We start from the raw sequence: 24,857 nt of genomic DNA on the forward strand, positions 1-24,857 counted from the left end.
TATCGTCAAGGATATAATACCGAAATTGCAACGGAAGGTAACATGAAATACATCAATATTACTACTCATGTTTTAGGAAAGAAGAAAACTTTTGAAGAAATACCAAAACTACCCTCTAGACTACATTATACATATATACATGAAATTAAATGTAATTTAGTAATATCCTAAAACTATGACTTTATGGCATGACTGTTTAGGCCACCCTAGTTCAACAATGATGCATTAAATAGTTTAAAGCACTCATGGTCATCCATTGAAAGGTTTAAAACCTTTAAGATAGACCATGTGAAGCTTGTTCTCTTGGAAAATTAATAACAAAATATTCACCAGGAAAGACTCAGACATAATCACTTACATTTCTTGAAAGAATTTAAAGCGATATATATGGATCTATCCATTCACCGTCAGGACCGTTCCAGAATTTTATGTTATTATTTATGCATTTTGTAGATTGTCATATGTATGTTTACTGTCAAGTTGTGATATGGAATTTGCAAAATTTCTTGAACAAATAATTAAACTAAGGGCTTAATTCCCTGATTATACTATAAAGAAAATTAGACTTGACAATTTCGGTGAATTTACATATGAATCATTTAATAATTATTGCATGTCAATTGGAATTATTGTAGAACATCTTGTTCCTCATGTGCATACACAAAATGGTTTAGCTGAGTCATTAATCAAACGTCTTCAATATATTTCTAGACCATTAATAATGAGAACCAAACTACCAGTTAGCATTTGGGGTCATGCAATTTTACATGCTGCAACACTCATACATCTAAGGCCAAGTATTGATCATAAACATATCCCTTATCAACTTGCAATTAGTAAGGAACCAAATATTTCCCATTTAAATATTTTTGGTTGTGCAATATATGTTCCAATAGCTCTACCACAAAGAACAAAGATGGGACCCTAAAGGAGGTTGGGAATATATGTGGGGTATGAATCATCATCTATTATTAGATATCTTGAATCTTTAACAGGTGATGTTTTCCAAGCAAGATTTACTAATTGTCATTTTGAAGAAATAAAACTTCCAACACTGAGGGGAGAAAATAAATAGTTGCAAAATGAGATAACATTGCATGTACTATATTTAATATATTTGGAACCATATATAAATCATGTGAAGAAAATGTAAAGAAAATAGTACACTTACAAAATTTAGCAAATTAACTCCCAGACACATTTACTGATTTGAAGAGAGTGACAAAGTCACATGTACCAGCTATAAATGTCCCAACTCGAATTAGGATTTTGAAACTAAATGATGTAGAAAGTACATCTAAGACACAATTGAAACATGGTAGACCTATGGGATCCAAAGGAAATAATCCTTAAAAAATGAACATAAATGGTGAATACAATTGAAAGTGATCTCAAAAATATACTAGATAATAATAAATCCATGATGGAAAACATGCTCTCGAAGAAGCACAAGATGATGATAATGAGATCATTGATAATGAAACTGAAAACAAGAATGATCTCGAGATTTCAATTAATTATGTTAATACAGGAAATTTGTTGAACTGAAAAGGTATGAATATTGATGAGATATTTTCATTCTCCATTGAAAGGTACTTCCTTATTTATAATGTCAAAGATTGTTGTATGGGTTAAAATAATTCAGGCGCATGTGTTATAATAGGTGTGAGATATTGGATGAAACTCTAGTATGATCGAAGAGTAGCTTCTTGGTTTGACAATTCGACGGGACCTTGGCATGCCGCCGAAGTCTATTCACATGTTGTAGTTAAAGTATGCTAGGATTGTTAGCATGTCGAATTCATCCTGTTTGTTATGCTCAATCGTTTAAGTTAGTTTGTTCTCTAAGTTAGCGTGTGTAATGGGCATGTGTGTAAAATCCCATTAGGTTAGTGTGTTAGTTTTCTTATAAATAACATACTAGTCTCTCATCATTGCATAATGCAAATTCTAATTAGGATGAGAGAGGTTATTTACTACTCTATAACACTTGTAATCTTGTTCCCGAGAGAAAGTAAAGAATAGCAGTTTATAACCAATTTCATTGTGTTCATATTGTTTTCTTCTTTCTCAACCCTTATGGATTTCTTACCGATCAAGAAACCAATTATACTTTGTAATTTTGACATCATTTTCATAATAATAGGCCAAGTGAATATTTTCTTAAAGAATGTTATAAGAATAATCATATTTTCCCTTGTATTTTTACAAGAAAACAATATCTGATTTTGTAGTAATTGTTGTATATATTGATGATTTAAATATCATTGGAACTAATAAAGAAATTAGAGAAATAAGAGTTTAATTAAAGAAAGAATTTGAAATGAAAGGTTAGGGGAAAATCAAGTTCTGCATTGGTTTACAAATTGAGTATACTAAAAATGGTATATTGGTACAATAATAAAATAATACATAAAGGGTATTGAAAAGGTTTAACATGGACGAGGGAACCCTTTTGAGTGCTCCAATAATGTGTAGAATACTTAATATTGAAAGGGATCCATTTATACCTATGGAAGATAATGAAGAGGATCTCGGCCCTGAAATTCCATACCTCAATGTCATTAGGGTACTAATGTACCTTACTAACTATACAAGACTTGATATAGCTTTTATAGTGAGTTTACTAGCAAGATTCAATTCATGTCCTACAAAGAGACATTGTAAAGGAATATACAACATATATTTGGATATCTACGAGGTACATTCGATCTTGGTTTGTTTTATTCTAACAATACAAAACCAGTTTTACTTGGTTATGCAGATGCATGATATTTGTCAGATCCATATAATGCTACATCACAGGATGGATATGTCTTTACATATGGTGACACTACAATATCATGGAGATCTCAAAAGAAAACACTTGTAACAACTTCTTCAAATCATATTGAAGTAATTTCCCTTCATGAAGTAAGCAAAGAGCATAGATGGTTACGATCAGTAACTTGACATATTCAAGGAGTGTTTAGGTTACCAACTGATAATAATTGTAGTGGTAAAAATTTTGAGATTAAACTATCAAATAACTTAACTCACAAATGAAGATTCGTCACCGCAATTTTATTGTTTCCAAAGAAAAAGGGAAAAAGTACGAACAAAACCCGAAGAAGTTTTAAAACAAAACTAATAAAAAGAGAACAAGGATTCGGGGGTTAGTTATGCAAAGGGAAGGTATTAGCATCCTAAACATCCATGGTACTCCATGGGAACCTCTTTGAAAATGTGCCTTTTGGTTTAAAAAATGAGTGTTGTTTGTAAAAGATTGGAGAGATGGGAAAATAAATATTTGTTATGTTTTTGTGTTTGCCAAGACTTTCGGAGTCTCATGCCTACGTACCAACAAAGTGAAATAGAGGATCAAAACCTCGTAGTTTGTGGTAAAAATAACAAAGGGAGTTTGTTTTTATTCATTTTTAAAGGAAAAGGACATTTTGTCATTTTAAGGAGAATACTCAACTAGTCACCCACAAGTATGAGTATTTGGCATCATCATGAGAAGGGCTCCAAGTTGGATAAAGATTAACAAGTATACCACTTGCTCTCACAAATGGAAAAGAATTGTCATCAATACTATAAGGATAAGAGAGTTATATCTAAATAATGGAAATGACTCATGTCTAATACCTTGAGAAAAGTTTTAAAAGGAAAAGTGCACAAAGGCACAAAATGATTTGAATGAGTTATGCATTTTTTTAGTCTTTTGAAATTGGTCTAAACATGCTTAAAATGGATTAACATTTATTTTAAGAAAAAGGTTTTGAAAATCACTTGACAAAAGTCAAGGTTTATTGAGAAAGTGGTTCAGGTTTAAAAACAAGAAGGTTTTGAAAAAGAGAGAAGATTTTGAAAATTCAAAAGAGGGGGGAGAAGAAGAGATTATCCTTAGGGGTGGCAAACGGGCATGCCCATAGTAAAGCTAGGCGTTATTTTCTGGCAGTAGTTATAATCATCATCCTCTTCATTATTTCTTGAAACTTCGTCATCATCAACTTCTGCTAAATCAAACAAAATATAAGTTTCACTAAACTAAAAGTGAAAATTTAAAATAAGCTACAAAGATCTATTATTACCCTGACTACTTAGATTTTCCATATGGCTATCTGGGACATCCATTTCCCTCTTATAGTCTTCCAGCTTTTGTTCCAATTTGGTTATCTTTTTCTGTATTAGACGTTGTTTGTCTTCCAATTCCTCAATGAGGAGGCTAAAAAAATGATAACAAAAATGATAAACAGAAATTAAAAACAAATACAATGTGAGGAAAGATCATAGTAATGTAAGAACTGTAACATTTAGTAATTCCAAAACACCTAGAAAAATCAGTAAAAATGTAGTAATACAATGGCTAAAAATGTAACTATCAACATGAAAAACCTATCAAGAAAAAATGATTAACAGCGTGAGGAATTTGCAAATTCAAGAAAAGGCAATTAACATAAAGATCTTTAAAATCATCATTATCTAACGCAAGAAAACTATAAAAATGCAAGCATGACAAACTTGCAAATTCAAGAAAAAGAAGATCATATAAATAAGCAGTTTCTAAAATAAGAAAACGAGAAAATGCACAAAAACATGCATGATTATGATTATGGTTATCTGCAGCAAGAAAGTTCTGTATAGGATGATGGTTATTTGCAGCAAGAAAGTTATGTATAGGATCATCATTATCTGCAGCAAGAAGGTTCTCAGTATGAGCAACTTCCTCAGGATGGTTCTGGTTCAGGTTCTTTGAGGGAGCTTCATTCAATGTCAGGTTCAGTGCATGATCATGGTTATCTGCAGCAAGATAAAGGTTATGTACGGGAGCATACTGTTGGTCCAAACCGTTGTGTTCATCGTCTTCCTCATGATGTTGGTACCAAATATTGTAATCACCAGCTTCATCGTGATATTGGTACCAACCGTTGTAATCACCAACTTCATCATGATGTTGGTACCAACCGCTACAATCACCGTCATCATCGTCGTCATCATTCTGGCAGTAGTTATAATCATCATCCTCTTCATTATTTCTAGAAACTTCGTCATCATCAACTTCTTCAAAATCAAACAAAATAAAAGTTTAACTAAACTAAAAGTGAAAATTTAAAATAAGCTACAAAGATATATTATTACCCTAACTACTTAGATTTTCCATATGGCTATCTATGACATCCATTTCCCTCTTATAGTCTTCCAGCTTTTATTCCAATTTGGTTATATTTTTCTGTATTAGACGTTGTTTGTCTTCCAATTCCTCAATGAGGAGGCTACAAAAAAATGATAACAAAAATGATAAACAAAAATTAAAAACAAATACAATGTGAGGAAAGAACATAGTAATGTAAGAACAGTAACATTTAGTAATTCCAAAACACCTAGAAAAATCAGTGAAAATGTAGTAATACATTGGCTAAAAATGTAACTATCAACATGACAAACCTATCAAGAAAAAATGATTAACAGCGTGAGGAATTTGCAAATTCAAGAAAAGGCAATTAACATAAAGATCGTTAAAATCATCATTATCTAACGCAAGAAAACTATAAAAATGCAAGCATGACAAACTTGCAAATTCAAGAAAAAGAAGATCATATAAATAAGCAGTTTCTAAAACAAGAAAATGAGAAAATGCACAAAAACCAACATGATTATGATTATGGTTATTTGCAACAAGAAAGTTCTGTATAAGATGATGGTTATTTACAGCAAGAAAGTTCTGTATAGGATCATCGTTATCTACAGCAAGAAGGTTCTCAGTATGAGCAACTTCCTCAGGCTGGTTCTGGTTCAGGTTCTTTGAGGGAGCTTCATTCAATGTCAGGTTCAGTGCATGATCATGGTTATCTGCAGCAAGATAAAGGTTCTGTACGGGAGCATGCTGTTGGTCCAAACCGTTGTGTTCATCGTCTTCCTCATGATATTGGTATCAACTATTGTAATCACCAGCTTCATCGTGATATTGGTACCAACCGTTGTAATCACCAGCTTCATGATGATGTTGGTACCAACCGCTACAATCACCGTCATCATTCTGGCAGTAGTTATAATCATCATCCTCTTCATTATTTCTAGAAACTTCGTCATCATCAACTTCTGCTAAATCAAACAAAATATAAGTTTCACTAAACTAAAAGTGAAAATTTAAAATAAGCTACAAAGATATATTATTACCCTGACTACTTAGATTCTCCATATGGCTATCTATGACATCCATTTCCCTCTTATAGTCTTCCAGCTTTTGTTCCAATTTGGTTATCTTTTTCTGTATTAGATGTTGTTCATCTTCCAATTCCTCAATGAGGAGGCTAAAAAAATGATAACAAAAATGATAAACAGAAATTAAGAACAAATACAATGTGAGGAAAGATCATAGTAATGTAAGAACGGTAACATTTAGTAATTCCAAAACACCTAGAAAAATCAGTGAAAATGTAGTAATACAATGGCTAAAAATGTAACTATCAACATGAAAAACCTATCAAGAAAAAATGATTAACAGCGTGAGGAATTTGCAAATTCAAGAAAAGGAAATTAACATAAAGATCTTTAAAATTATCATTATCTAACGCAAGAAAACTATAAAAAAGCAAGCATGACAAACTTGCAAATTCAAGAAAAAGAAGATCATATAAATAAGCAGTTTCTAAAACAAGAAAACGAGAAAATGCATAAAAACATGCATGATTATGATTATGGTTATCTGCAGCAAGAAAGTTCTGTTTAGGATGATGGTTATTTGCAGCAAGAAAGTTCTGTATAGGATCATCGTTATCTGCAGCAAGAAGGTTCTCAGTATGAGCAACTTCCTCAGGCTGGTTCTGTTTCAGGTTCTTTGAGGGAGCTTCATTCAATGTCAGGTCCATTGCATGATCATGGTTATCTGCAGCAAGATAAAGGTTCTGTACGGGAGCATACTGTTGGTCCAAACCGTTGTGTTCATCGTCTTCCTCGTGATGTTGGTACCAACTATTGTAATCACCAGCTTCATCGTGATATTGGTACCAACCGTTGTAATCACCAGCTTCATCATGTTGTTGGTACCAACCGCTACAATCACCGTCATCATCGTCGTCATCATTCTGGCAGTAGTTATAATCATCATCCTTTTCATTATTTCTTGAAACTTCGTCATCATCAACTTCTGCTAAATCAAACAAAATATAAGTTTAACTAAACTAAAAGTGAAAATTTAAAATAAGCTACAAAGATCTATTATTACCCTGACTACTTAGATTTTCCATATGGCTATCTATGACATCCATTTCCCTCTTATAGTCTTCCAACTTTTGTTCCAATTTGGTTATCTTTTTCTGTATTAGACGTTGTTTGTCTTCCAATTCCTCAATGAGGAGGCTACAAAAAAATGATAACAAAAATGATAAACAGAAATTAAAAACAAATACAATGTGAGGAAAGATCATAGTAATGTAAGAACAGTAACATTTAGTAATTCCAAAACACCTAGAAAAATCAGTGAAAATGTAGTAATACATTGGCTAAAAATGTAACTATCAACATGAAAAACCTATCCAGAAAAAATGATTAACAGCGTGAGGAATTTGCAAATTCAAGAAAAGGAAATTAACATAAAGATCGTTAAAATCATCATTATCTAACGCAAGGAAACTATAATTATGCAAGCATGACAAACTTGCAAATTCAAGAAAAAGATGATCATATAAATAAGCAGTTTCTAAAACAAGAAAATGAGAAAATGCACAATAACATGCATGATTATGATTATGGTTATCTGCAACAAGAAAGTTCTGTATAGGATGATGGTTATTTGCAGCAAGAAAGTTCTGTATAGGATCATTGTTATCTACAGCAAGAAGGTTCTCAGTATGAGCAACTTCCTCAGGCTGGTTCTGGTTCAGGTTCTTTGAGGGAGCTTCATTCAATGTCAGGTTCAGTGCATGATCATGGTTATCTGCAGCAAGATAAAGGTTCTGTACGAGAGCATACTGTTGGTCCAAACCGTTGTGTTCATCGTCTTCCTCATGATGTTGGTATCAACTATTGTAATCACCAACTTCATCGTGATATTGGTACCAACCGTTGTAATCACCAGCTTCATCATGATGTTGGTATCAACCGCTACAATCACTGTCATCATCGTCGTCATCATTCTGGCAGCAGTTATAATCATCATCCTCTTCATTATTTCTTGAAACTTTGTCATCATCAACTTTTGCAAAATCAAACAAAATATAAGTTTCACTAAACTAAAAGTGAAAATTTAAAATAAGCTACAAAGATCTATTATTACCCTGACTACTTAGATTTTCCATATGGCTATCTATGACATCCATTTCCCTCTTATAGTCTTCCAGCTTTTGTTCCAATTTGGTTATCTTTTTCTGTATTAGACGTTGTTTGTCTTCCAATTCCTCAATGAGGAGGCTACACAAAAATGATAAACAGAAATAAAAAAAAATACAATGTGAGGAAAGATTATAGTAAAGTAAGAACTGTAACATTTAGTAATTCCAAAACACCTAGAAAAATCAGTGAAAATGTAGTAGTACAATGGCTAAAAATGTAACTATCAACATGAAAAACCTATCAAGAAAAAATGATTAACAGCGTGAGGAATTTGCAAATTCAAGAAAAGGCAATTAACATAAAGATCGTTAAAATCATCATTATCTAACGCAAGAAAACTATAAAAATGCAAGGATGACAAACTTGCAAATTCAAGAAAAAGAAGATCATATAAATAAGCAGTTTCTAAAACAAGAAATTGAGAAAATGCACAAAAACATGCATGATTATGATTATGGTTATCTGCAGCAAGAAAGTTCTGTATAGGATGATGATTATTTGCAGTAAGAAAGTTCTGTATAGGATCATTGTTATCTACAGCAAGAAGGTTCTCAGTATGAGCAACTTCCTCAGGCTGGTTCTGGTTCAGGTTCTTTGAGGGAGCTTCATTCAATGTCAGGTTCAGTGCATGATCATGGTTATCTGCAGCAAGATAAATATTCTGTATGGGAGCATACTGTTGGTCCAAATCGTTGTGTTCATCGTCTTCCTCATGATGTTGGTATCACCTATTGTAATCACCAACTTCATCGTGATATTGGTACCAACCGTTGTAATCACCAGTTTCATCATGATGTTGGTATCAACCGCTACAATCACTGTCATCATCGTCGTCATCATTCTGGCAGCAGTTATAATCATCATCCTCTTCATTATTTCTTGAAACTTCGTCATCATCAACTTCTGCAAAATCAAACAAAATATTAGTTTCACTAAACTAAAAGTGAAAATTTAAAATAAGCTACAAAGATCTATTATTACCCTGACTATTTAGATTTTCCATATGGCTATCTATGACATCCATTTCCCTCTTATAGTCTTCCAGCTTTTGTTCCAATTTGGTTATCTTTTTCTGTATTAGACGTTGTTTGTCTTCCAATTCCTCAATGAGGAGGCTACACAAAAATGATAAACAGAAATTAAAAACAAATACAATGTGAGGAAAGATCATAGTAAAGTAAGAACGGTAACATTTAGTAATTCCAAAACACCTAGAAAAATCAGTGAAAATGTAGTAATACAATGGCTAAAAATGTAACTATCAACATGAAAAACCTATCAAGAAAAAATGATTAACAGCGTGAGGAATTTGCAAATTCAAGAAAAGGCAATTAACATAAAGATCGTTAAAATCATCATTATCTAACGCAAGAAAACTATAAAAATGCAAGGATGACAAACTTGCAAATTCAAGAAAAAGAAGATCATATAAATAAGCAGTTTCTAAAACAAGCAAACGAGAAAATGCACAAAAACATGCATGATTATGATTATGGTTATTTGCAGCAAGAAAGTTCTGTATAGGATGATGGTTATTTGCAGCAAGAATGTTCTGTATAGGATCATCGTTATCTACAGCAAGAAGGTTCTCAGTATGAGCAACTTCCTCAGGCTGGTTCTGGTTCAGGTTCTTTGAGGGAGCTTCATTCAATGTCAGGTTCAGTGCATGATCATGGTTATCTGCAGCAAGATAAAGGTTATGTACGGGAGCATACTGTTGGTCCAAATTGTTGTGTTCATCATCTTCCTCATGATGTTGGTATCAACTGTTGTAATCACCAACTTCATCGTGATATTGGTACCAACCGTTGTAATCACCAGCTTCATCATGATGTTGGTATCAACTGCTACAATCACTGTCATCATCGTCGTCATCATTCTGGCAGCAGTTATAATCATCATCCTCTTCATTATTTCTTGAAACTTTGTCATCATCAACTTCTGCAAAATCAAACAAAATATAAGTTTCACTAAACTAAAAGTGAAAATTTAAAATAAGCTACAAAGATCTATTATTACCCTGACTACTTAGATTTTCCATATGGCTATCTATGACATCCATTTCCCTCTTATAGTCTTCCAGCTTTTGTTCCAATTTGGTTATCTTTTTCTGTATTAGACGTTGTTTGTCTTCCAATTCGTCCCACAAAAAAACGGGGGCGGGGCGGGGCGGTCATAGTTGAGGATGCAGGCCTAAAACTTAGACCCGCCCCGCAAAAAAGTGAGGGCGGGGCGGGGAAAGCCCGCGGGCACTGCACTCTTTAAGCCTAAAAATGCAAAAATTTATGTAAATACACGTGCCCGCAAAAGCCCGCGAAAAAAATAGGGTGGGGCGGGGCGGACACATTTGAGGGTGAGGGCCTAAATCATTGGCCCGCCCCACACAAAATTGCGGGCGAAACAGGCATGCCCCGTGGGCTAAGCCCGTTTTGCCACCCCTAATTATCCTAGAGCATAAAGTAAAATCTAGGGAGGAAAGATATAACCAATAAAATAGCAAGTTGTATGACATAAGTCAAGTAAGAATTCTCTCATTTGGATTAAGCCTCAAGCAAGCCGGAATAAGCAAATAATAATTCATGTATCAGATGAAACTAGAGTGACGCAACCACAACTTTAAAAGGAAATCCCAAGTCAAAGGTATCAGATGAATTCTAGGGTCTTAAGTCACAAGTCCCAAAGCAAAGGTCAATATCCTAATTCTAAGTCCATAACTCCACAATGATGCCAATGATAGTCACCACAAGTCCATGAATCTGGATAATAAAGTTTCTTTATAGGTTTTTCTTTATTAATGTATTCTTTACAATGATATAAAAGAAAGGTCCAAATGGACAAAGAACAAAAAAACAAATAATATGATATAGAATACTAAATATAAATTATAAAGTAAATGGCATAAAATAAAGGAGCATAAGGTAAATGACTTTGAAATAAAAGTTAATACAAGTAAGGTGTTAGTAAAGGATGTTAGTAATCAAAGATGAAAGATGGTTTGGTCACTTTTTGGAGAACACTCAACTATCCATTCACAAGCATGAAAATATGAACTTATACATCATTTATAAGAAGGGATCCAACTTAGATAAAATTAATAAGTATGCCACTAGCTCTCACAAAATGGAAAATGAGCAAAATTTTCATACAATATCATGAGGAATAGGAGACTTACAATCTCACTTATAAAAATGCCTTTGTTTTCTTTGGGACAAATTGAGCGCTATGTTAAGCAATCGTAATTGGACTTATGTAGAAGTCACAACTATCTGAGGCCGGTCAATAATAATATTTGTATTAATACATGCTAGAGAAATTATATGTAAATCATTCTCCTAAAGAAATGTCACAAAAAAAAGGGTGATCAAGCACAAAGACTAGGATGATGGTGCATTACTTTAATCCACACTTCATGACACTTAGGATAAACTTATGCTTAAATCTAAAGTCCCTAAAAGGATCTATGATCAATTAGGAGGTAGATTTGAAATGATGAAAAGTTCTTCAAGTACCAATCCATACATCGTGAACAAGATGGACACAAGTCATCCAATTGATCAAAGGGAAAAGAAAGAGATGAAGAAGAGAGACACAAGAGAAGTGACACCAAAATTAGATCAAAAGTTTTATCAAGTCATTGTAGCGGGGTATTCGTTACCATTAGATATATTGACTAAATCCAAGGTAAACCATACAAGTCGAGTCGCCACCGCACTTCTATTTATCCAAAGGAATGGTTAGAAAGCGAACAAAAACCTAAAAGTTTTATCGAATTAAAAACTAGTAAAAATGTCAGAGATCTGGGTAAGGGGGTTGGTTATGCAATGGGAAGGTTTTAAGCACCCAAAACATCCTAGGTACCACTACGCCAAAAAAGACCTATGAGAGCGCTTTTTTTGGCCTTTAAAAGCGCTTAAAAGCGCTGCCGTAGGTGGCGCTGCTATAGGTTTTAGCAGCGCTTTTTGTTTACTAAAAAGCGCTGCTAAAGGTTGTCAATAGAGAGCGCTTTTTAGTAAAAAGCGCTGCTAAAGGTGGTATATAGACAACCTTTAAGAGCGCTTTTTACTAAAAAGCGCTCTCTATTGACAACCTTTAGCAGCGCTTTTGAGTAAAAAGCGCTCTTAAAGGTTGTCTATATACCACCTATAGCAGCGCTTTTTACTAAAAAGCGCTCTCTATTGACAACCTATAGCAGCGCTTTTTAGTAAAAAGCGCTCTCTATTGACAACCTATAGCAGCGCTTTTTACTAAAAAGCGCTCTCTATTGACAACCTTTAGCAGCGCTTTTTAGTAAAAAGCGCTCTCTATTGACAACCTTTAGCAGCGCTTTTTACTAAAAAGCGCTGTCTTTTCCTCTAGTAAAATAACAAAACGCTGCCTTCAGTTTAAGCCTACCATTTCAACCTGTAATATTTTTTGGGAATAATCCCATAAACCTGTAAATCAAGCCTCTCTAATTCAAGCATTTGGAGTCATAATTCAAGCATTTGTAATTTTTTAAACCAACACAAGAATGAACACATTTGGAGTCATAATTCAAGCAAACCAACACAAGGATAGATAGGCACTGAACACATTTGGAGTCATAATTCAAGCATTTGTAATTTTTTAAAGCAAACCAACACAAGAATGAACACATTAATCTATCCATGAAATTAAAGATATCACTAAAATTATAAAGAACTATACACAAGTCAAAACTAATATGTTATACGACCTATTTGGAGTCATAACTAATCTGTTAAAAATATAAAGAACTATACACTTGCCAACCAGAAACCATTCTTCATCAAAGTATTCATGTTATTTTGAAACCATTATATACTAATTAATCTTTTCTCAATAAAATATTGACACAATTCCTCCTTGATTTGTTCCAACTGCAGTCTCGTGTAATGAGCACACTTGTATTCATCAAAGTACTACATAACAAAACATAATATGCATGATTTAGTTAAAAGTAATAAATAATATGAAATATTCGATAAATATTAAAACAAATCCTAAGTTATAAATCCATACCGTGATTGGAATCTCTATTTGATTCATATTAATGATTTCCCTCATAAACCTCATTACAAAGTATCCGCAATCGATACCGTTGCGCTGTAGAGGACACTACATAGAAAAATAAATAAGAATGTATAGTTATCTTTTCTTATCAAGTAGCATCACTATTATAAGCAAAATTGTGAAAATTAAAGTACCTGCACTTTTATCCACGTAATGTTGCTGGATTTAGTACGTGGTACTCGAGCTTGTCTTTGAGATCGGAACACTTTTATTGATCTAACAAAATAAAAACATATATTTAGAACAATCTCACATAAATATACACGAATATTTAGAACAGTCTCACTTACGTATCAACTAATTGCTTCATATCCGGATAATTTGTCCATTCACCATCTATCGAATTCAGAAAATATACCACTTCTTTTAAAGGATCAATAGCAAGCAACAACCAGTGACACCTATAAATTAAAACAAAAGTTTATATGGAAATTTTTTACGTAAAAGAAACAATTAAAGATTAGAATAAACTTAGAATTAAAATCTAACCCTGAATTATACGGCCAAAGATACAAGTTGTTTGTACTGCTGGCCATGAATCTCTTGACTAAGTACTCTCTACATGAATCCGGTTCCCTACAAATTAATGCTTTGTTGACCAGGGAGGAAGACACGAAACGGAATCTGTTTGACAATTGATCATTCCCGCGCATGAAATTGTCATACAAGAACCTTCAATAAAAACATAATAAACATTAGACTATTTTTATTGAAATGTGTAAATAAATTGTTCAAGTAATTAAATAATATATAGATCGGATTACCGGATGTATGTGTGTATAACACCGACGCCTAATTCTTGATGCCGAAAAATATGTTCCAGATCTTCTTTTCCGATTGTTTCAGTGCATGAATAACCAAAGATATCTTCCTCCATATCCAGTAAGCGAATAGCACCAGCTGTTGCCATATCTGATGAGTCAACAAGTGTTTCAAGAGATATCTGGTATCGAGGCACAAAAGCACCTTTTTTTGGCAAAGAAGTCACTGGAAGATCCCTTTTGTTTTTCTGTCGACTACCAATTTTCTGGCTCAGTTGTTGTGACCCTTGAGCAAATACCTATAAATCATATAACATAGGTAAATTATAAAATCATGCATTTTTTGATTCGGATCATATAATTAACACTTTCAATATACCTCTTTTTGTGATGCAACAGACTCGTTGTGCCGCAAAATCCCATTATCCTTAGATGCGGGTTTTGTAGGCGTCTAAAATTACCATGTAAAAAAAATTAACTTAACGATTCAGAATTGACATTTGAATACTAAAAGATTCATAGTGGTTTTTGAATTCAACATACCTCATCATCAATGAAAATGAGATCCAAGGGCCATGCAACAAATGATCCTATTGCATCTCGCAGCAATGTTGTCTCTGAAACAATGTCAGGTATCGGTAGCAACGCATCCTTATCTAATACAACATCAACCGATACTTTAAGGTGTCCATCCGGGAGCGGTCTATGGTGAAGTAAATCTCCCGAAGTGTTGTGCACTTTTCCCTTGCCAACTAGGCGATAAGTCGGTGACGATAAGTATAGCTGACAAGATGAAATGCCCTAAACCAATAATAAATATGTTACTTTTAATGTGTATATATTTCAATTAACATAAATGTGCTATTTTAATTTCAAAATAACATATATAATTACCTCGGGAAATTTATTTTGACAATTGATACTGGCTTTCTCACTAGTTTCTTTCAACTGTGAACTGCACTTTTCCATACACCTATATCTCTCATTATCCTTTTGCAATTGAAGAACTTGCGCTTGTAATGCCTGCAACGTCTCCATCACTTCTTGATTGCTAGGATTTCTTCTCCTTGGATTCTTATACAAGGAAGTTGGAGTACAACCATGCCCTTTACCCCTCACCCGACCGGGATACTCAGGAACATTTAATGCTCTACTAAGTACGCTCCTGTTCTCCTGGTCCTCAGCTGTGCTTATCGATTGAGATAGGGTCTCCTGAAATTCATTTACATATCGGAAATTATTAGTGGAGATAAAAAAATTAATTATATATTATTAAACTTTTGATTTAATTAAAGACACAATGTTCTACTTACACATTCATCATAAATATGTTGAACGTCATCCCTAACAGTTCCATCCTTTCCCACACGAGCTTCTTTCCACAAAACATGTGGCGGAAGTGATGTTGCGTCACTTTTCGTCTCGTCTAACTACGCATTGACACAAATAATAAGATAATCAATTATAACACATTGAGACAATTAATAAGATCGTAGCATTTTTGTATACTTACAATTTTTTCCTCTAAGCGTGCATATCCCAAACGCCCTTTTTTGTATGCATACGTGGGATTTGACGCTCTCTCGCGATTTGTGGCACTCACTTTCTTGAAATTTTCGTCTCTTCTTTGGTCTACAAAAGCAACCCATTCTTCTTCTGTAATGAAGATCGCATACTTCACTGGATATTCCGGATCATATTCAACAAATTTTTTTTCTTTGTCCTTAAGATACTTGTTTGTTAAAAACGTTCTCCACCCTCTGTGTCTTTTTCCGGCCAATTGAAGTATATACTTTTTTTGGATAGTTGTATCTTCAATGTTAAAAGACCTCTACGAAAAAATATTGGAATAGAGTGTGTTAGTATAAGTAATTTAAACACATTATCGTCAATATAAAGAAAATATAAACAATCATATATTGTACCAGTATCTCAGTCCAAATCTTATCTTTAGCGCTACCCAACTCTTTATTACTCCATCTTGTAGCAGTGATTGGAATGTGCATACGAACAAGTGTACCAATGTAGCTTGCCAACTTTGCAGCATTAGACCCAATTAGTTGGTTATCAGCATTCCAATTTACATTATATGTTACTGCTTTATCTCTATCACGAATGATACTCTTCATAATAGTGATGCCTCGTGTAATTTCTTTTTCTGAAGTATCATCAGGAGCATTTGCATCTTGTGAGTTTTCTTGATCACTAGCCATTTAACCTGTAATAAAGAAAAAATATAAAAATGAAATGAAAAATATAAAAATCCATAATCAATAATCCATATATATATTGAATAATATAAAATGACATAGGCTATAATTAAATTTTCTTGAATGACATAGGCTATAATTATACTATTACCTTTTTCAGTAACGTCTCTTTCTTTTCTTGGTAGGAATATGTTCTACTTTTCTTTTAACAACGCGGACGGTTGGATTGATCCAAATACCCTCATTATGATCATTTCTAATACATGATTCATTCTCATTTTGATCATTTATGGTAAAAGATTCAATCTCAACATCAATATCACCTTGATCTCCAATTCTTTCATCAATTACTTTGTTAGATAAAAGCACTATAGACCATTTCGTACTTGTCGGATCAGTGACATAGAATACTTGTTTAGCTTGAGAGGCTAGAATGAAAGGCTCATCTGTGTAACCCACCCTATTAAGATCAACTTGCAAAAATCCTGACTTATCCACTCGTATGCCATTATTATTTTCAACACACTTGCAACCAAATATAGGAATCTGAAACTTCTCATAATCAAACACCAAAATGCGCTCGATAACCCCAAAATATGACAGATTTGCAAATTTCGGGTTTAAGTCCTTCACACTTGATATGTGCATTGCTTCAGCTACCAAGGTGACACCACTATTTTGCATAGTACTTTTATCATCTTGTTCTTTGGTATAAAATGTGTATCCATTAATTGCGTATGCGCTATAAGAAAACACAACCAAACTTGGACCATATGCTAAACATCTCAACCTTTCTGTTATTGAAGCGGGATCTGAACGATACTTTGAATAAATATGTTCCTTAAACCATGGTATGAAACTTCGATTGTGCTCTCGTACTATCCAATTCTCATTTCTATTCGGATTTAAACCTCGAAGAACACCCTTGTGCATTTCAACATACGGCTCAACCTCAATCTCATTGTGCAGAACATACAAATGCACTTGATCTCGTTCGACCCTTGATACTGTCACAACTTTATTTCCAATTAGCTGTTTACCTTCTTTTTTTTCAACAATATGAGATTTGGGGAGTCCAATTGATTGAACATTTGACAAATATTCTGTACAAAACTCAACCGCTTCTTCAACAATGTATCGTTCGGCAATACAACCCTCTGGTCGACTTCGGTTTTTCACATACCCTTTTAATATTTTCATATAACGTTCAGCAGGGTACATCCATCTCATATAAGCTGGTCCACACAATTGTGTCTCTTTCACAAGATGAACGACTAGATGGACCATTATGTCAAAAAACGAGGGAGGAAAATACATTTCAAGATCACACAAAGTAACAACTATTTCTTTTTGCAATGTTGGTAAGATCGCAGGATCGATCATCTTACTGCAAATTGACTTGAAGAAAAAACACAATTTAGTTATTGCGCTTCTTACTTTTTCTGGCAGAATAGAACGTATACTTATCGGTAGAAAATGTTCCATTATAACATGGCAATCATGCGTCTTTAAACTCTTTAACTTGAGGTCTTTCATAGACACAAGTCTTCTAATATCTGATGAGTAGCCTTCTGGAACTTTAACTTCACTTAGGAACTTACACAATATTTTTTTCTCCTTTCTAGATAGAGTGTAAACAGCAGGTGGTAGATATGTTCGTTTTCCTTTCTTCACGGGTCCCAATTCAGTTCTCATTCCCATGTTTACCATGTCCTTCCTTACATTAAGGCCATCCTTAGACTTTCCTTGTATATTGAGTAACGTACCAATAACACTGTCAAATACATTTTTTTCAATATGCATAACATCGAGGAAATGTCTTACATACAAAGACTTCCAATATGGCAGTTCAAAAAAAATTGACCTTTTCTTCCACCCACTCTTGACAAGTGTATGTGCAAAAGGCTTGCCAAACTTAGTACTTACGTCCTTCAACTTTTCAAAAATTTGATCACCTGTCAACATTGTTGGAGCTCTACCTTCTTCTGTATTTCCATTGAATGCTTTTCTCCACCCACGGTAGTGATGATTAGAATTTAAGAATCTACGATGACCGAGAAAGACATTCTTATGACAAAGGTCCAATCGCATCGTATCGGTTCCGTCTTCACAAACAGGACACGCTTTTTCACCTTTAATGTTGTACCCTGATAGATTTCCGTATGCTGGAAAATCATTAATTGTTCCAAACAACATCGCCCTCAAGTTGAAACTTTCTTTCCTATACCCATCATAAACCTCCACACCGTTCTCCCACAAAAACTTTAAATCTTCGATTAAGGGTGTCAAGTATACGTCTATGTCATTCCCTGGTTGTTTAGGCCCAGAAATTAACATAGATAACATCATGTACTTACGCTTCATACATAGCCATGGAGGTAGGTTATAAATCATAAGAATCACAGGCCATGTGCTATGCGAGATACTTTGAATACCATGTGGGTTCATTCCATCAGTAGACAATGCCAAGCGAAGGTTTCTTGCTTCTTTTCCAAATTCAGGATAATCATTATCAATTTTCATCCACTGGGGTGAATCTGCCGGATGTCGAAACTTTCCATCAATAATTCTTTCATCTGCATGCCAAGTCAAGTGTCTTGAATCGGTTTCACTACGATACATGCGTCTAAATATCGGAATTATAGGAAAATACCATAAGACTTTTGCTGGAGACAACTTTTTCTTATATCGAGGGGCACCACATTTAGGACACTCATTTAACGATGCATACTCGTTTCGAAACAAAATGCAATCGTTTGAACAGGCATGTATCTTATCATAGCTCATGCCAATAGAGCACAACATCTTTTTGGCCTCATACGTTCGATTGGGAAGAACATTATCTCTGGTAGTATATCTTTCATAAGAGCTAATAACTCTGTGAAACTTTTATCCGACCATCCATTGCCCGCCTTTAAGTTGTACAACTTTAATAACGCAGACAATCTTGTGAATTTTGTACAACCATTATACAACGGTTTCTCTGCATCGCTTACCAACCTCTCGAACATTTTGGGACAGTCCTTAAGATCTTCTTCAAGCGCTTCTGCAATCTCTTCGACTCGATCATAATCATATGTATCTGTGCAATCGTCGTTTGAAGCATAGGTCGTATTATACCCCGATTCAACATTCTCGTTACTTTTCTCACCATGCAAATTCCAACATGTATAACTTCTATCAATTCCATACCGTAGTAAATGCGATGCCAACTGAACCACGTCAACCTGACTCCCATAACAGCAACTCAAGCAAGGACATGTCATTCGATTGGGGTCTTTGGCGTGCGCAATAGCAAACTTAACAAATTTCGATACCCCATTCTCGTACTCTTTCGACAATCGATTGGAATACATCCATGTCTTATCCATGGTTTTAACGCAAAGTAATTAGGGTACAAAACGGTATAACGCGTTTCTGTCAAAACCCAAAGTATACACGGAATGAATACGGAGCAAGAAAACACAACATATTCACGCAATTTCAGACAAATTCATCACAGTGTACCAGTAATTTGAGGAAGAAATTTACCTCGGATTTACCGAACAGCAACGTCGAGAAGGTCAAACTCACGGAAACACAGGGAATGAGCGCTGTACATATAAAACAACATCAAGGATAAGTCATAACGTATAAAACAATTCAAGAAACTTATATGATGCACATGAACAATTCAAGAACCAAGTAATCGATCATTCAAGAAATTCAATTCACAAGTAAGAACCAAGAAATTCAAGAACCAAGAAATTCAATTCACATTATCAATTTTATTAAATTATCAACTCGATGGGGATATAAGGTTAGTGTGTCAATGGACGAACCGGTATATCAATAGTTAAACTACGTGGACTAATATTAATAAAAGGAGTGCTAACAATACCAACTCTAACACTCTTTTATTGGGTGAAACTCGTCTAAGTCCCACTATTTTGAGTCTTTTGTCTGTCTCCTTTCCAAGAACTCAAGAGCTTGTTGCGACCAAAACACAGTTCCAAATATCATAACTGCTTCCTAATGCTTAACTAGAGCTAAATAATATAAAACTGTCTAATTAGCTCAGACCAATCACTTTGAACCTCTAGGCCACCACTCATGATCTTTACTAGTAAGAGGTCATATAGATTTAAGACGGAATACATCCCACACAGGCAGTTTAATTGGAACAGTACCACATATAACTGGTTGTACATAGTTACTGGTTGTAAACAAAACTATACTAAGTGCACAAGTACCTGAGTTTGTCGCTTTGAGATTAAAAAATATAGGACAGAACCGGACAGCTACAACAGCTTTGCTTGCGCAGGGAATCTGTATAGCAGGCCTGCATATCAAGGTCAAATAATAAAGCAACATACATAACTAACATATTTTGGTAACTTGATTCATTAGCTTAACATGAATAATTGAACATAATGATTCATTCTAGATACTAAATGATTAAACACATGCTTTGGGTTTGTATAATATCTAAGCTGAAAGACATACCGAGAAAGATCTTTTCTAGAAAATATGTAAGCTGCATTAACAGATTCAGACGCAGTACCGATTTTGTAAGAACCTGCAATGGGCAAAGACGTGAAGTTTTCAATTAGACGCAAACCATGTAATAAAAGCTAAGCAAGAATTTATCTATAAAGGAAGAAAATAACATATATGGTTCCCTCAGATCCTCAAGACCTCCTATTTGCTCACCACGATACTCAACAACCTGCAGACAAGCACATGAAAAATGTACATATAGTCCATCAGGGTTCATTTTACACTACAGTGACCATCTTAAAAATTCACATAATATTAAAACATCATTTTACAACATTAAATAGGATTGCCAAAATATGACTGTAGCAGACAAAGTTATGCCAAAATATGAATGTACATTTTGAAGTTTAACTGTTCATTCAAACCAACATGTAATAGGATTGCCAAAATATGAGACATTGCTCTAAGTTCTTGAAACCATATCACATATATCACTGTAGCAGACAAAGTTATTCCATTTGAGTATCCAACATTTAACATCAAAATCACTTTCTGAAATTTCAGTAATAGTTAGAATATGAGGATACAATGGTGCAAACATATCAGTTCATTCCTTCCTACTTTCTCAGCAAATTTAAACAAATGTTGAAAAGGCACTGATTCTATTAGAACTCCCAACATTATTTCTAAGTCAATGGCGATGCAAGTTACAGAATATCATTTATATCAGAACAAGATGAAACTTTCGGTAAGTTACAGAATATTAAGCAAACATAGTCACAAACTCTAATAATCGATACTGACAAATAAATAACCCATAATGTAGCAATGCAAGTCCATTCAAACCAAAATCGACCACCTATTCTTTGACTTCTAGGGCAAAACAGAAAGACACGAAAACCTAACCTTAAAACGCAATGAGATTTCCAGGTATTGAATCCTTCTCTTTCGAATGCAGTCTCTTTCAAATTTGCAGTGTTTATCGTTGAGATTTCCAGGTACTCTGTGGAATTTTTTCCAGGGCAGCGAGAGCTTCGAACGAGAGAGAGTGAAAGAGGGATTTCTGAAAGTCAGGGATTTTGTAATATTAGATTTATTATAATTTTTATAAATGACCTATGAGAGCGCTTTTACCATGAAAGCGCTTTCATAGATGTGAGACTGAGACCTATAAGAGCGCTTTTACCTTAAAAGCGCTTTCATAAGTCTGAAACCCATGAGACCTATAAGAGCGCTTTTACCTCAAAAGCGCTTTCATAAGTGTGAAACCCATGAGACCTATAAGAGCGCTTTTACCTTAAAAGCGCTTTCATAAGTGTGTGAGACTGAGACCTATAAGAGCGCTTTTACCTTAAAAGCGCTTTCATAAGTGTGAAACCCATGAGACCTATAAGAGCGCTTTTACCTTAAAAGCGCTTTCATAAGTGTGAAACTCATAGATGTGAGACTGAGACCTATAAGAGCACTTTTACCTTAAAAGCGCTTTCATAAGTGTGAAACCCATGAGACCTATAAGAGCGCTTTTACCTTAAAAGCGCTTTCATAAGTGTGAAACTCATAGATGTGAGACTGAGACCTATAAGAGCGCTTTTACCTTAAAAGCGCTTTCATAAGTGGAGACCTATAAGAGCGCTTTTACCTTAAAAGCGCTTTACACGCATAGGCGAATTTTTTTTCAAGCTATTACAGCGCTTTTTTTAAAAAGCGCTTTCTTTTTGGTGCTGCCAAAAGCACTTTTTGGCGTAGTGTACTCCTTGTAACACCCTTCTAAATACCCCAAAATTTTTAATTAAAATAATAACATATCAATCAGAGTAATTATGCCCCGAAGGGTGCCACACAATGCATTTCACAACATTCATCAAAATATCCTGTCATGCTCATTTATTTATCAAAATAAAACAGTTGCATAATACGCAGCGGATACAAAACATCAACATTCAAAGCATGTACTACATTACATGTAAAGTTGATCAACAACTAAATTAAAACATAGTCAAACATCCCCTCCCGATGTTACATCTACCAGAGCATGACCCACTAAGGACGACACTAGACTCCATAGCACTAGCTTCTACTCAACTCACTGCTCGTTACCTGAAAAATAGTTGTAAGGGTGAGTTCCTCAATCAATATAATAAGCATTATAGAACAACATGTAATGCTAAGTAAATAACACATCAATTCACCCTAACCAGACTACGCATTCAGCAACGGCAATATCCGTCCAAACATCATATTCAACAATAATATATATCATATGTATAATCCTCAAACCATATTCAACACCAACAACACAACACAACGATTTACTCACTAATTCCTCACAATGGGAATTAGCTACAGCCCCACAGGCTATGCCATGCATTCATTATACAATGAGACTCCATGAAATGCGGTACCGACTCTTCTTGAACATATAGTTCAAGCTCACCGATCAATCCAGATACGGCTACTAAGCTCACTAGTCTCACTCATTTGAGACCTAGTGACTCACTCACTAATTCCTCACTATGAGAATTAGCTACAGCCCCAAAGGCTAGACTATGCACACTAATCACCTAGCATGCAAACATCAACAACAAACCCACAATGGTTCACTCACTAATTCCTCACAATGGGAATTAGCTACAGCCCCGAAGGCTATGCTATGCACGCTAATCATCTAGCAATGCAACATCAACAACAATTCAAGAATAGACACATGCTCACATTATAAGCCACAAAGCAGTCTATTCACAATGCATACATAACTGATACATTCACAGCATCATGCATAGCATCACACATCATTAACACATTTTATCACAACAGCATATCATATCATGCCACATAATCAAACACAGTATTAGCACACTCTACTAATACCTATACTACTCAAGACCCAACAAAACGACAACAACATTACAACGATATCACATCTGGGAGTTTAAAACGCGAAATTTGTCCTTCAAACTGATATGGCGAACGCCATTAGGCTAATGGCGAACGCCATTAGCGTTACACGCTCTCATTCTGGAAAAACTGTCTGTCAAACTGATATGGCGAACGCCATTAGGCTAATGGCGAACGCCATTAGCGTTAAACGCTCTTATTCTGAAAAAAAACCCAAACGGCGAACGCCGAAGGCATAATGGCGAACGTCATTTGGCTGTTATGTGCACAGATGTTAAATTTCTTCGAATTCCTTTCAATTATCATCCAATTTCATTCATCCACTATTTCACAAATTCATCATACATCAATCTAATCAGAGATAAAACAATGGTTATCACTACCCAGTACATATTATCATATAATACCCTTTAACCGATGATAAACCCCCCTTACCTTAACAATCCGGCAGAATCTTTGAGCTTCAAGCTTTCGTTCTCCAACCTTTGCTCTTCCGCTCCTCTTCTCTGCCCTTTTCCCTTTTCTCTCACGATCGTTCTCTGTTCTGTTTTCACGTGAAATGCTTTTCCAAATGAGAACTTTTCCTTATTCCAACATATATATATTTTCCAATAATAATAATCCAAAAATAATAATAATAAAATTGTCAATTATTTAATTAAATTAATAAATAAATTATTAATCTAATTCAAATAATTATTTTATTATTATCGGGGTGTTACAACTCTCCCCCACTAAAAGAGTTTTCGTCCTCGAAAACATACCTCAAGCGAACAACTCTGGATAAGACTCCTTCATCTTACTCTCCAGTTCCCAAGTCACATTGCCACCTGCTGGTCCTCCCCAAGCTACCTTCACCAAGGCAATCTCTTTACCCCGCAACTGCTTCAACTCTCGATCCTCGATCCTCATAGGTGATGCTTCAACAGTCAGGTTATCTCTCACCTGTACATCATCTACCTGGACTACATGCGACGGATCATGAATGTACCTCCTCAACTGAGACACATGAAAAACATCATGCAAATTCGCAAGCGACGGCGGTAAAGCGATACGATAGGCTACTTCCCCTATCCTTTCCAAAATCTGATAAGGACCAATAAATCGAGGTGTCAATTTCTTCGACTTC

The 24,857-nt window shown here is 34.7% G+C and overlaps 2 protein-coding genes and 1 long non-coding RNA gene across 3 annotated transcripts in view; all 3 read right to left on the bottom strand.

The window, feature by feature from the left end:
- Nucleotides 1-13,027: 13,027 nt before the first annotated feature.
- Nucleotides 13,028-15,275, bottom strand: LOC127136456 (uncharacterized). Its single transcript, XM_051063010.1, has 9 exons — nucleotides 15,039-15,275; nucleotides 14,688-14,945; nucleotides 14,524-14,595; nucleotides 14,148-14,443; nucleotides 13,873-14,055; nucleotides 13,674-13,784; nucleotides 13,518-13,599; nucleotides 13,333-13,428; nucleotides 13,028-13,048 (listed from the first exon to the last, which is right to left on the bottom strand). Exons 1-9 carry the CDS (start codon nucleotides 15,180-15,182, stop codon nucleotides 13,028-13,030), a joined length of 1,263 nt encoding a protein of 420 aa, XP_050918967.1. The 5' UTR covers nucleotides 15,183-15,275.
- A 16-nt stretch (nucleotides 15,276-15,291) lies between these two features.
- On the bottom strand, nucleotides 15,292-15,866 carry LOC127074212 (uncharacterized). The gene is made up of 3 exons (XR_007785946.1): nucleotides 15,658-15,866; nucleotides 15,458-15,574; nucleotides 15,292-15,356 (listed from the first exon to the last, which is right to left on the bottom strand). It is a non-coding gene; the product is annotated as an uncharacterized LOC127074212 (long non-coding RNA).
- Nucleotides 15,867-21,116: 5,250 nt separating this feature from the next.
- Nucleotides 21,117-24,857, bottom strand: part of LOC127136457 (uncharacterized) — a 51,759-nt gene continuing 48,018 nt past the window's right edge. Inside the window, exons 2-3 of the mRNA XM_051063011.1 lie at nucleotides 21,231-21,385; nucleotides 21,117-21,129 (exon numbers count right to left, since the gene is read on the bottom strand). Of these exons, the coding sequence (XP_050918968.1) occupies nucleotides 21,117-21,129; nucleotides 21,231-21,385 (168 nt within the window). The remainder of the gene's footprint in view (nucleotides 21,130-21,230; nucleotides 21,386-24,857) is intronic.

This window comes from Lathyrus oleraceus, chromosome 4 (genome assembly GCF_024323335.1).
Source record: "Lathyrus oleraceus cultivar Zhongwan6 chromosome 4, CAAS_Psat_ZW6_1.0, whole genome shotgun sequence".
Taxonomy (NCBI): domain Eukaryota; kingdom Viridiplantae; phylum Streptophyta; class Magnoliopsida; order Fabales; family Fabaceae; genus Lathyrus; species Lathyrus oleraceus.